This window comes from Zootoca vivipara, chromosome 17 (assembly GCF_963506605.1).
Source record: "Zootoca vivipara chromosome 17, rZooViv1.1, whole genome shotgun sequence".
Lineage (NCBI taxonomy): Eukaryota > Metazoa > Chordata > Lepidosauria > Squamata > Lacertidae > Zootoca > Zootoca vivipara.
The window spans coordinates 368,282-382,484 of record NC_083292.1 but is presented as its reverse complement, the minus strand read 5'-3'; the positions used below and the strand labels follow the sequence as shown (position 1 = coordinate 382,484).

At 50.8% G+C, this 14,203-nt stretch overlaps 1 protein-coding gene across 1 annotated transcript in view; it reads right to left on the bottom strand.

Annotated features, from left to right (window-relative positions):
- SEZ6L (seizure related 6 homolog like) overlaps positions 1–14,203 on the bottom strand; it is a 103,440-nt gene that overhangs the window by 30,156 nt on the left and 59,081 nt on the right. The window contains exons 4-6 of the mRNA XM_035099185.2: positions 5,675–5,867; positions 3,135–3,320; positions 2,859–3,024 (exon numbers count right to left, since the gene is read on the bottom strand). Of these exons, the coding sequence (XP_034955076.1) occupies positions 2,859–3,024; positions 3,135–3,320; positions 5,675–5,867 (545 nt within the window). The remainder of the gene's footprint in view (positions 1–2,858; positions 3,025–3,134; positions 3,321–5,674; positions 5,868–14,203) is intronic.

Below are 14,203 nucleotides of genomic sequence, written 5' to 3'. Positions count from 1 at the left end.
TCGCCTTTAAAAATCCCCCCTCCCCCCCCAGCGCCATGTGCCCTCAATAATAACATTACGATGAAAGGAAAGATCAAAGCGCCAGGAGAGGAGACATGAAAGCAATGAGATCCAGCAGAGCTAGAGCATCCCTGCACAGACACATCAAAGAGGAGGCAGGGATGCCTTCACCCAGTACACATTACCTGTTTGGTTTCCCTGGCCCTGCCCCCCCCCCCCAAAACCCACTCCAATTTATGAATCCTTTAAAAAGTGATCACTACAAGTCAGCATGGGTTTCTGAAAAATAGGTCATGTCAGAATAATCCAGTGATGAGCTTGGTGTGTCAAAGTTCGCCAAAACCCCCGAGCATAACTCGGGTGGTGTGTCACTTCGAGAAAAAACCCATAATTTCATGATATTTATAGTTTAAATAACAAAAATGTATAATTGTTTTCCCTTCAAAAAAAGGAAAAAGGGGAAAGACTATGCATGTCAGTGCTGACACACGTGTCATAGGTTCGCCATCACTGGACTAATCTGATCTCATTTTTTGACAGAATTACAAGCCTGGTAGATGAAGGGAATGCTGTGGATGTAGCCTATCTTGATTTCAGCAAGGCCTTTGACAAGGTGCCCCATGATATTCTTGTAAAGAAGCTGGTAAAATGCAGGCTAGACAATGCTACCATTGAGTGGATTTGTAACTGGCTGACTGACCGAACCCAAAGGATGCTCCTCAATGGCTCCTCCTCATCCTGGAGAGAAGTGACTAGTGGGGTGCCACAGGGTTCTGTCTTGGGCCCAGTCTTATTCAAAATCTTTATCAATGACTTGGATAATGGGCTTGAGGGCATCCTGATCAAGTTTGCAGACGACACCAAATTGGGAGGGGTGGCTAATACCCCACAGGATCACACTTCAAAATGACCTTAGCAGATTAGACAACTGGGCCAAAGCAAACAAGAAGAATTTTAACAAGGAGAAATGTAAAGTACTACACTTGGGCAACAAAAAAATATGAAAGGGACAAATACAGGATTGGAACCGGCTTCTGCAGCGCCGGGTGGAGCGCCTGAACCAGCGGCCTCACCTCCGCCTGACCTGGCCGAGGAAGCCTGCTGCCTCAGTGCCCGGAACCGGCGGCTGCTGCAGCGCCAAGCACTCGGAGAGCCCAGCAGTACCCTGAGCCAGCGGCCTGGCCTGGCCTCCGTAAGGTACCGTAATAAAAACCTAACAAAAAATTAAGACATCCCCTGAAAATAAGACACCTTGTGGGGTTTTTTTTGAGGAAAAAAGTTATAAGACGGTGTCTTAAAAAAGGGGAAACACGGTCTATGATTCTATGATTCTAACCAGTCATCTGAGCATGTGCAACAGTTGTCTCAAATGGAAACACCTCAGTTGAACTGTGAAGTGAATGCAGCTTATGTTTTCCATGCTCCCATCCAAATGGAAAACATAAGCTGCATTTTTCAAGAAACTACAGGATAGATATGGATTGTGGTTAACCTTGTGTGTATACATCTTCCAAAGCCAGTGGAGGGAGTCTGGGGGTTGCAGAGGAAGCAGCAATGTGTACTCTTGTCATGTGTGGGGAAGCGTCATAGCTCAGTGGCAGAGGGTCTGCTTTGCAAGCAGAGGGTCCCCAGTTCAATCCCTGGCCATCTCCAGGAAGAGTTGTGAGAGAGCCCTTCACGAAACCCTGGGGTGCTGCTGCCTGCCTGCCACTGTCGACAATTTTGGGCTTGTGGGCCTGATAGATGGGCTTGGTAAGTCCAATGCTTTCTCTGTTTCTCTAGTTCACATTTGGTTCAGCTCCCACCTCCATTAAAAAACAACAACAACTAAGAGCAGGGGATTACCATTAACAACTCTCTGTGAGCCCTTTTGCAGCTCTCTCCATCCCATAATTTTCCTCTTGGTGAATTGTCCCACCCTGCTCATTCCACTTGCCCCTGCTCCTGCGTGAAGACATTATTTTAGAAGGATTATACAAGCTGAAACTCTTTCTCCATGTATATGTTTACTGCAGTCACAAACAGATGTTTTACTCCTGGATTTCACTACAGCTCATAAAGTTGCTTTATTGCCCCTTACCAGACTGCATTTTCTAATGCTCCTTTAAACACAAGCGCTAGTTCCTTAAACAGCCTTGTGTGTTGCAGGAGGCCGCCTGTCGACTGGTGAGAGGCTTGGGGGTTCCAGCAGGATTGTTCTGGGGTTGGGAGGAGAACTTGGCTCTGGACATGTGGCTTCCAGGCTACCAGGACTGGCAGTCATGTAAGGAAGAGAGTGAACGGCCTTCCCTTCCCTTCCCTTCTGTCACAGGGGCAATTTTATCTATTAACTTCCTTACAACAACCCTGTGAGGTAGGTTAGGCTAAAGACTGGCCCAAAGTCACCTGGTCTCCCAGGTCCTGGTCTGGCACTCTAACCACTGCACCCCACTGCTTGCTGCCCCAGAGAGACAAGGAGTGCAGTCCACTTGAAGACCATGTTTGTTTGTCAGACATTTTCGCCAATACAATCCAACCTGCTTTTCTCTTCTCTTCCCAGACCTTTGGCGCAATCGGTCAGTGTGTCTGGCTGATAACCAGAAGGTTGGTGGTTCAATTACTGATTCTTTCGATTTATTTTCTTTGCTATGTTTGCACCTTTTTGTTGTTAATAAATAAACAGTTAAGGTAATTTCCCTGAATAACTCACCCATCAGAATAATTGGCAGGGGGCAGAATTTTGCAGACAGATCTGGAGTGGGGCCCAGTGGATTCGCACAGAAAATGGGCACATCTTAGGTGTTTCCCCTCCTTCCCCAGCACAACTCAGAGATCTCTGCACTCACTGAGCTGGAGCAGCAGCTGTAATGAGACCTCACCTTTGCTTGTCTCTCAGCAGGAGCCTCTCAAAATGCAGGTGGAGCTTCTGGTCCCCCTGGGTGCTGATGGTCCAGGTGCATAGCATGCTCTCAGTGTGATTCCTCCAATGAGTGGGGGCCAAGATGCGTCCGATGATGGCATTGTGCACTGTTCCTCCACAGGGTGCTAGAGATGCGGGGGGGGGGGGGGGAGAGACGGGGTGTGTGTGAGAGAGATCATCAGACAGTGACATCTTGCCCCCACGCCCCCATCCTTGCACTCCCAGCTCTGTATACCTGAGCAGATGGGTTCTGGGCTGCTCCAGTGGGGCTTGGAAGCATTAATGCAGGTCAGAACTTCTGGACCTTCCAGCTCATAGCCCAGGTGACAGTGGAAGTGTGCTGTGCCACCAGGATGCAGGCCCATGACAGTGACCTCCCCAGAATCTGGTCTCCGTGGGAAGCTGCAGCTCAGCATAAATACTGCAATGGAAGTAAACGGATGGGATTACAATCAGGCCCTGGAGGGATGTGGCATATCTAGGCTGCTGGGTTTTGCAAGACCGTGGTTGTTGAGATCCTGTCTCATGAATATCATCTGGCCAATGGCAAGAGAGAACTTAAGAACATAAGCAGAGCCTTCTGGATCAGGCCAGCACCCCAACTGGAAGGAATCCAAATGTTCTGTATCCTCCAGGCATGCCTGGAGTTGTTCAGCAACCACCCACTCAATTACCTTGCCCAAGAATGGAAAATTTGAGACTGGGCAATAATTGGCCATACTGTATTGGCCAGGTCCAAAGGTGGTTTTTTAATAAGCGCTTTAATAACCGCCTGTTTCAGCAGGTCTGTGAAGGCTCCCTCACAGAGAGAAGCATTCACCATCCTATGGAACCCATTGTCCAGCCTTTCCTAGATCACTTTTATGAGCAAGTTGCATACGATCAGTTTCAACTCCCAGGCCCACAAATATTAGTGCTTGGCCTCCACATGTCTCTCTCCTGTTTCTAAAAGCCAGAAGCTGCTCTCTGCTTCTTGAGCCAGGGAGGGAAATAAGAAAGGCAGGTGGATGGAGCTCTGCTCTAAGGGGACAGAAGGAACAATAAATTCCCTCCTTAGATTCTTGGAGCTGCTGCTGTTCAGCGCAGATGAGATCAAATTAGAGGAACCAGTGGTCTGACTCAGTGTAAACTATCTTCCTATGTTCCTCCACAAAGAACTTCTGGGATTCCTTGCTTATCAGGTGTTAGGCATTAAAATCCTAATTAAAAGCCCCCCTTTTTCTGAATGCCCCAAATATTTCTGGGGGAATTTGGGGGAAAGGGGGGTTGATATGGGTTATTGGGGAGGGTATTAATGTGGGAGAATAAATCAATTAAAGATTACTTCAATCTGAGATGCTTTGGGGGCTGCTGAAGAAGAGTTAACTGATTCAGAGAAGGCTCTGTTGGTTTCCAGCAGGCTAGCTCTCCGATGGTGAAGACCAGGCTTTTCAGAAAGCCATTAGATTAGTTATGCTGCTCATCATATTATGGGTTGCATCATAGTAACTACAGGTGCCCAGGACTCTGAGCTTTCATTCTTTCCCTCCACTGCCTGTTTTCAAAGTATGTCTCTACAGCGGGGGGCACACCCCTGGGAGGGGGCAGGGGGCAGAGGGAGCCCGCTCATACTCACTGACTCTCCTCCAACCTGCTCCCAGGTCAGACCTAACCCAGGAGCAGAGCTGCAGCTGGGCGCAAGGAAGCTGCCTTAGCAGCTCCCTTGCATGACTCTTCACTCTGCCCCGGGACAGGTCTGATCCGGGAGTGGAGCTGCAGCCAGGAATAAGGGAGCTGCTGAGGGAGCTCTCTCTCATGCGGTGCAGGCAAGGAGAGGGGTGGCAGCTCTGCTGCCAACTCTCCTCCACTCTGCCTCCCGGGTCAGACCTGACCTGGGAACAGAGCTGGTGCTGGGCGCACACTGGAGCCGGGCTCTGATAGCAGCTTGTTGTGGGGTGCCTGGTCAGGCCCTCGCCCCAAAATGGGGCTGGGGCAACACACACACCCAGCCCTCCACACTATGCCAGTGTGTCTCTAGTCATCCTAGAAAAAAAAAGTTATAAAACAAAATGTGCAGGCAACTTTCTGTGAAATGAGCCAGCCAGACTACTATCACCTGGCCGCGTTTTCCATGAAGTCAAATAAACAATGTGAAAAGTTGCAGAGAGACTTAACCATATTTCCTGTTGTGCAGGAGTGAAAGTCCAGGCACTCATTATGCATGCACCATAGCATTAACTTACTGTTCCACGGACCCTTGACCATTAGGTCCAGTTGTGACAGACTCTGGGGTTGCGGTGCTCATCTCATGTTATTGGCCGAGGGAGCCGGCGTACAGCTTCCAGGTCATGTGGCCAGAATGACTAAGTTGCTTCTGGCGAACCAGAGCAGCGCATGGAAATGCCGTTTACCTTCCCGCTGTAGCGGTACATATGTATCTACTTGCACTTTGACATGCTTTCGAACTGCTAGGCTGGCAGGAGCTGGGACCGAGCAACGGGAGCTCACCCTGTTGCGGGGATCCACAATCGGGATCAGCAGGAGAGACCTGACTTCCCCATGTAAGCAAGGGAGGAAAATCAGCAGACTGTGATTTTATGTAACATCCCCCTCATGGCAGCCATTTCATGACTGGTGCCGTCAGCATCCTCTCAAAATTCGATGGTCCAAAAAGGTTGGTGACACCCGCCTCCTCGCCAAATGCACAGTAGCTGCATAATCCAGGGCTTCCTCCTCACCTTGGCAGCCCCCCTGGGACAGGGAAGATGTTCTGCCCCTAACAAAAAGCCCCTGTACCTTGATAATGCAGCTGGAAAGTCCCAATCACGTCGTCTTGGAAGGTGCGGAAGAAGACCGAGATGGTATTGGTGGGGCTGCGTATGACTTGGCCCTCCACCAGGAGTGTCTGATTGGCCAGGACCATCAGCTGGTCATCATCTATGCCTCGGATGGACAGCACTTCCCCCTCGGAGAGGTTGACGCTTTTCACCTGTGTCCCAGGGAGGAAGAAAGAGCCCCATGAGATGCCCAGGATCGAGGGGAGGTTCGTCCCTTGGGTACCCCCCAATCTGCAGAATGTTCCCCCTCACACACAACAGGCAGTGACATTGCTCTCATATGGCACCAAGTCAAGATGTCGTTGGGCACTGATGTATTTTTAAAATAATTTTGTTCTAATTTTAATTTTCTAATGCACAAAAAGCAGCAACAATAAATAAGAAAGAGAAAGGGAAGAGATCAAAGCAAGAAAGGGAAAGGCATGGAATGGACAGACACAAGGAGAGAGGAGCCAGCAGGAGTACAGTATTCAAAAAAACATTGATGACATTTAATTCCATACAATTGTCCTTCATAAACATATTCTCTTAGAATGTTTTCCCAAAGCAATCCATGAGGAGACGACAGCTGCCAATCTCATTCCTTTACTACGATGGGTCCACTAAATGGATGCTAAACTTTAGAAAAGTTGTCCTTCATATCTGAATTGTGTAGGGACGTGGGTGGTGCTGTAGTCTAAACCACTGAGCCTAGGGCTTGCTGGTCGGAAGGTTGGTGGTTCGAATCTCTGCGACGAGGTGAGCTCCCATTGCCCGGTCCCAGCTCCTGCCAACCTAGCAGTTCAAAAGCATGCCAAAGTGCAAGTAGATAGTGCAAAGTGCAAAGTCTCCAGCGGGAAGGTAAACGGCGTTTCCGTGTGCTGCTTAGTCATGCTTGCCACATGACCCGGAAAAACTGTCTGCAGACAAATGTCGGCTCCCTTGGCCAGTAAAGTGAGATGAGCACCGCAACTCCAGAGTCATTTGCGACTGGACTTAACTGTCAGGGGTCCTTTACCTTTGCCTTCTGTGCGATCTCTGTCCATATCTTGATGGGTTTGCTGCTTGTTTTTATTGATTTATCTGTTTTTACAACATCCACTTGTAAGTAACTATCATTGAATAATAGGCTATAAACCTTTAAACAAACAGCTTAATAACCGGGGATGAGTGAATTTGTTCCTCTCAGTTTCTCCACCTGACAATCGATAGGCGTTTGTGTGTGCATTTCCTCTAGTATACACATTTGTCACAAGGTATACACAAAGCAATTTTCTTTAATATGAGGTTTCGCTAAGGCACATGTTTTTACCCACAGTTCCCCCTCCCCATGTGGGCTTGTATCATCAGATCAAGTTCATTGTTTTCAATGAATTAATTAAACTAAATAGTTTTTATTGGATTTTGAACAAATGTTCAATTGTTTTGAATGTAATTTTGTTCTGACCTTTCTTAATGGCTCATGCAAACTTCTATTCTGAATAGTATTTTTATAGGGCAGGGTGGAGGGTCCTGGGATGGGTTCATGGAACCAAGGGGGTGGTGTTCTGAGAAAGTTTGGGAACCACGGTTATAATGCATTCTGTATGAGGCTGCCCTTGAGAACAGTCCAGAAGCTTCAACTGCTACAAAACCCATCTGCCAGAATTTTAGTAGGATTCCCCAAAGGGTCCCATGTGACTTTCATTCTAAGGAGCTACAGGGGCTCCTGGTTCACTTCCAAGCACAGTTCAAAGGGCTGATGATTATATTTGAAAGTGCTAAACAAGTAACAGCCCAGGGCCCAAATACGTGAATCAACACCCTCTTCTTGAATCAATCTGCCTGTTCCGTACAATCGTAATGGCTCCTTCTTTGTGTTTCTCCTTGGGGAAAAGCAGATCAGCTGCATATTTCAGTTGTTTAGAGTGTGGTGCTGAGAATGCTGAGGTTGCAGGTTCTGTTCCTGTAAAGGGCAGCTGCATATTCCTGCATTGCAGGGGGTTGGACTAGATGATCCTCAGGGTCCCTTCCAACCCTTTGATTTTATGTACAAAAGAGTGAGGGGATCTTTTTTGCAGTGACATTCCCAACTTTGGGATGCCCTCCACAGGGACGTTGGCAAAGGGTCAATTAGTTCAGCCCCTTCATCAACACGCTGCCTTTCTATTTGCCTGGGCAGTTGTAATCATGGTATTGTTTTAGCTGATTGAATGTGTCTGATTCCTTTTAATTTCATGGTATAATTGGTTTTTGGAATTTTGAAGTTCATTTGTATACCACCCTGAAAATCTATTTGTGGATGAAGAGCAGTTTATAGGAATTTCTAAAACCTCCTATATACAGTATTTTGGAAAGGGCTTCTGTGTCCATCTGTCCTCTACAGGCTCCGCTGCCTCGCAAGGATTCCTGAGGTGAGGGCACCAGTTGTTGCTGATGTTTAGATGCCAACTGCCATTTTGAATCGAGACAGAAACAAGACTTTGCCCATCTCTCAAGATACCAGCACCCAACTCAGCATGGGGTTCAGGAGGCAGGCTGGGGGACTTAACCAATGTTTGGATGCTGAGCACCATTCTGATTTGAAATGGCAAATCAAAACATGACTTTGGCATGATTTCACCTGCTTTTTGATGTGATGGGTCTAAACTCACAAATTACATTATCCATTTAAAAATCACCCTATTTGTTGTTTTCTAAAAATTCCCAAGCAGTGCTGGGGACTCCCCACTAGGAAAGAAGCAAGCCAACCATCATGTTAGGAAGAGATGTATAACAGGAACCCGAAAAGAAGAAAAGAGGGAGAGAGAAACACCTTGGGCGCGCGCTGGACATCCTTTATGCTGTTTTGTCCCTGGGTTTCTACTGCTTGCATGGCCAGCCAGTCACCAGCTTAACTGGCCAGCTTAACTTGTCCTGCAGAGGTGTAGTCTGGAGTGCGCCCACAGGCACACAACTGTGTGTTTGTGTGTGCGTGTGTCTCCCGGTTGCCAGGTGATGAGATGTGACATGAGCAAGGCCAGGAGATGAGGCTGCCTTGTCAGCCTGCAGCAAATCCAAGACTTGTGGACAGATCCACAGTGACTGGGAAGTCAGCTCAAAGCCATCCTTCTGCCAAGAAGCAAGCCAGAAACTGGCAGCTTTCCCCAGACAATTTGTGAGGTGATGTCAAAGCAGAGCCATTTGTTAGCAGCTGAGCAGCCCTGCAGAAATGCAGGATGCTCCCTCTGGACCTCTCTTCTTAAGCCTCCTGGAAACTGCAGGGGATTTTTTTAAAAAAGGGAAGGGGCAGCGATGGAACAGAACAGAAAGAAAAGAAAACAGTGACAGTTTGGTTTGGAGCAAGAGAAGGCAGAATGTCCTTTGTGACACATTGCCTGGCTTCTCCAGCTCTTGGGAAAAGAAAACAGGGACATCCTTTTACAACTGGAACACGTCCATTTTTCCACCAACCCTCACTATCCAAGACCCCCCTCCCACCATTGCCAAACGATCTGACATTGGAACGGATCCTTTGGCCTTGGCCTGGTTTAACACGGAACTTGATTCCCTGGCTCAGCAGTTTGGAAGGCAGCCTACACCACAGCTGGGCCCTTCCACATATTCCACGGTTCATGAGGTTCATGGGGAGCAAGAATTTAGATGCATCTGCTGCTTTATTTTCTCAGTTCAGGCAGTCCAGGATCTTGGTCCCGGCTAGTCCCAGAAGGGCTCGGATGCCTCGCTGCAGCGTGCCTTCCAGCCAAGCCTCCCTCGTTCGCAGTCTGCACCCCCGGGGCCTGGGAGCTCAAGCATTCAGGGTGGGCAGCGGGGGGGGGAGTCTTTTTCTCGGCAAAGCTCCTTGCACGCTTCTGCTTCTGCTTCCTTGCAGGTTGCCTTCCCCCCGCCAAGGGAGGTATTCAACATCCATTCATCTGAGGAGGATCTTCTTCCAGAGGCAAACGCCGAAAAGGCAGTCACTCCAAAAACAAGGCCAAAAGGCGTTGGGAAGGTGACTATCTTCTCTTCTGGTATGTCTTCTGAGTATGAGAGTGACTTGGCCCTTGGCTTGTACTGGGGTCACGGGGAAGGGGCTTTGGGCCTTCCCAGGTGGGCATGGCTACGTAGGGCCAATACCCACAGGGCAACGTATGCTTTGCCTTTAGAATGCATCGATGGAGTACCGGTCAAGGACATTAAAGTCTCAACCAATACAGTAAGGGATTTAATTCAAGACTCCGGAAGTCTGCACCTCTGGATTTATTCATCCTTGGTGCATAAGGCCTTCACACTGGCGAGTGCTCAAGCTGCCATAGGCTACGCTGAGACCTTCCGCCGCAGGGCCTCTAAGATTCCTTCCACCTGTTGGGATCGGAAGGATCTCGATGTGTGGACTACTTGTGTGTTTCCACAGGCAAGAGGGAGCCTGTCCTCTTTCCCCACACCTTGAAGAATATTATCCATCATGGCCACCTTATGCTAAACTGAAACAGCCCAAACGTGACAACCTTTCCTCATAGGGAACTTGTTCCACCCCCTTGATAATTTGGAAGGCCCTTTTCTGAACTATTTCTGAATCTACTTTGCCCTCTGTGAGGGACAGGGGATATCGCGAAGTCCCTCCCCTCCTAAGTTCAAGCCAATCCCCGAGCACAGGGGGAAGCAGAGAGAGTTCCGATTCCAGTGGGGAAGCAGGAAGTCGTGTCCGAGGCTCAGGCAAGGTAGAGGAGCCAGGGTCCCAGGTGGGACAGGAAGGGGCGAATAAGGGCGGGAGACCCATCCCCCCAACTCCGGAATTACGCAGAAAGAGGAGGGGAAAGAGGATGGGTCTGCCAAAGCTTTTGTGTTGGAGAAAGACGCGCCAAAAGCCATTAGGAGGTTCTGAAACCGACTGACAACATCACTCCGTGTAAATAGCAATGACTTGAGCACTGTAAATACGCAGCACCAATAAAAGAATAAAATGCAGAGCTGCGTAGCGTCGTTACTCTGAAGTAGTCCACTCCGGCCACTGTGACAGCAACCTCCTAATCCTTTTTGGGCTACTTTGGAGTTGCCGGGATGAGCGTGTCAGAGGCGGAGAAATGGCGGCAGATCGCGGAGCAAGCCCAGCAAGAACTGCAGCAGCTGTCGCTGCAGGCGCAGGGGGAATTGAAGGCAGCTAAAGAGGAGACTAAGAAGGTCCAGGACGACCGGCTACAACTTGCGGAACAGGTGAGAGCGCTTCAGGAAAAAGAGCAGCAATTAAGGGCGGTGGCGGTAGACCTCCAAAACAAGCTGGATGCAGAGAAAAACAAGGCGGGAGGGGCACCCCAAGTCCAAGTGCTGCCAGGAAGGAGAGCCGGGACCCTAGTCAGCAAGTTCAATGGAGACCCGAGGGAATTTCAGGGCTTTGAGACTGAGATTGTGTATGCTCTTGAGCTGCACCACGATGAGTTCCCTGATGATGAGCACAGGGTAGCGTTTATTGTGGAGCACCTTACCGGGGCAGCCAGGGAGTGGCTAAGACCGTTAATTGCAACAAGGAATCCTTGCATGAAGAATGTCAAACTATTTCTAGAAGGTTTGAAAACGATGTATTCGTCCGATAGTCATATGGATCAGACTAAGGAGGAACTTCATAATTTACGCCAAGGAAATATGACAGTTCGCGCGTATTGGGCGAAATTCACCATGCTGGTGCACAGATTGGGGTGGGAACTTGAGTCCCCCCCAATGCGAGCGGCGTTCTACTTGGGGTTGCATGAGGAGGTGAAGGATGAGCTCTCGAGAGGTCCAAAGCCCAGTAATATGGATCAGCTGAGCAAAGCGGCTCTGGCGGTGGGGGTGAGACAGGAATCCCGGTGGAGCGACAAGCAAGCAACGCGCGCAAAGCGGGCTTGGTTCCCACGGTCGCAGGAGAAGCCACTCCCCCAACAACCCTTTCAAGCCACGCCTGGGGCCAGTCAGGACCAGGAACCCATGCAGATTGATAGCGCGCGCGCGCGGGCTTTTCAAACCCCAGCGGCGCCAAGACGCAAGGAGGGAAGGGGTGGGAATTGCTTTCTCTGCAACTCCCCCCAGCATCTCGTCAGAGACTGCCCACATCGCAGGGAGTGGCAAGGAAAGGCGGGAACGGTTGTGCCCTCCCCCACTGACGCAGCACCACAGCAGGGAAACGGGAAAGCCTGGCTGCAGGAGACAAGGGGCGGCAGCCAGGCACAGTCAGCAGACAACAGCCCCAGCCCACCCACCCGCACAGAGAGGAGCAGAGCCAGCCCACCCCTCCCAGAGCAGGAGTGGTTCTAGAAGTGACGCTCACGCTTCCAAATGGCTATCCCCTGACAGTCCTCGCCCTAATTGACAGTGGGGCGTCAGCGAACTTCTTCTCGAGAAACTTTGCAGAAGAGCACCAGATCCAGCTTCTGCAGCTGGATTTTCCTCTGCACGTGGCAACCATTGACGGCAGAGAGCTGCTGGGAGGGGCCATCACGCATCAACCCCCCCCCATGAGAATGACGGTTGGAAGGCACTCAGAGACACTGGCATTCAACGTCACCACCATCTCAGACCCCCCCATCGTTTTGGGCATGAGCTGGCTGGCGCGCCATGACCCCTCCATAAGTTGGCACCAGAGATGCATCACTTTTGGATTGGACTTTTGCCTGGAACATTGCATGCAGCACCAACCAGGGGAGGGGCCTCCGATAGCCACGGTGGCCACCATGCACGTCAAAGGGGGTGAAGCGATACCCAAGCCGTACTGGGACCTGCAGGAGGTCTTCAGCGAAGCGGAGTCCGACCACCTACCCCCACACAGGCCTTTTGACTGCCAGATCAACCTGGTGCCAGGGGCAACTATACCCCCAGCCAAGCTGTACGCCATGTCAGACCAGGAACTGGAGGATCTGCGCGCTTTCATCGACAAGAACCTCAAGCGGGGGTTCATCAGAGAAAGCAAGGCAGCAGGGGGCAGCCCGGTCTTCTGGGTGGACAAGAAAGACACGCAACAGCGCCGTCTTGTGGTGGATTTTAGACGGCTGAATTCAGTGACAGAGCCAGTGGCTTTCCCCATGCCCAGAGTGGATGATCTCCTGACAGCGGCACGCAGGGGCAAGATTTTCACCAAGCTAGACCTGAGGGGGGCGTACAACTTGATCAGGATCCGGGAAGGCGATGAATGGAAAACCACGATGTTCACGCCTCTGGGCTCTTTTGAATATCTGGTGATGCCCTTCGGGTTGCAAGGGGGCTCAGCATGCTTCCAGGCCTTCATGCACCACGTCCTGGGGTCCCTCCTCTTCAGGAAATGCTTGGTCTTCCTGGATGACATCCTTATTTACTCCAACGACCCAGTGCAGCACGTGAAAGATGTCAGGGAGGTGTTGCAGCGCCTGAAGGAGAACCACCTGTATGTGAAGCTGGAGAAGTGCAAGTTTCACACCAAGGAGGTGGACTTCCTGGGCTACAAGCTGTCAGACAAGGGGCTGGCGATGGACAAGGACAAGGTGCAGGCCATCCTGGACTGGCACAGCCCCAGGACTCGCAAAGATGCCCAACGCCTACTAGGCTTCGCCAACTTCTACAGGAAGTTCATCAAGAACTTCTCTCGCGTTACGGCTCCCATCACTGACTGCCTGAGAGGCAAGCAGAAGTTCAGGTGGACACCAGAGGCGCAAGCAGCGTTCGAAAGCCTCAAGAGGGTGTTCGCCTCAGACCAGAACCTGTTCCACATGGTTCAGGACGCGCCCCTGCGCGTGGAGACAGATGCTTCTGATAAAGCTGTGGGCGCCATTTTGTTGCAACTGGACGCCAACCGAGAGTGGAGACCCTGTGCCTTCTTCTCCAGGAAATTGACTCAGCCAGAGCGAAACTACACAGTGTTTGATCGGGAACTTCTGGCGATCCACGCTGCGTTCCAGCACTGGAGACACTTCCTGGTGGGCGCCAAGCACCCCATCCAGGTGTGCACAGACCACAAGAACCTGGAGTTCTGGAGAACTGCCAGGGTGCTCAACCAGCGGCAGATACGGTGGGCAGAGTTCTTCTCGAACTTCAACTTCTCCATACACTACATCCCGGGAGAGCAGAATGTCAGGGCGGATGCCCTCTCCCGCAAGCCAGAATACATGGAGGAGGAGGCGCCACCGGCACCCAGGCACATTTTCCCCCCGTCAGCATGGTCCTGCGGAGCAGCAGTGGTGAGCGAGGCAGAACTCACAGCACTGACGGCAGCGGATGAATTTGCCAACCGCATCTGCAGAGAACTGAGAAGGGGGGGGGAGCAGGCAAAAGACTTTGCAGAACGCAGGGGGCTGCTTTTCTACAAGGGTGCACTGTACCTGCCCACCACCCAGCTTAGACGTACGGTCCTCAAGCAGATGCACGACAACCCAACGGCGGGTCATTTTGGGAGGGACAAAACCACTCACCTAGTCATGAGACACTTCTGGTGGCCAGGGGTGCGGGAAGATGTTCGAGACTATGTACGGGGCTGTGACACCTGCCAGCGGGCAAAGGTGGTCAGAGCAGCGCCACCGGGATTGCTGGAGCCCTTAGCCACGCCACACAG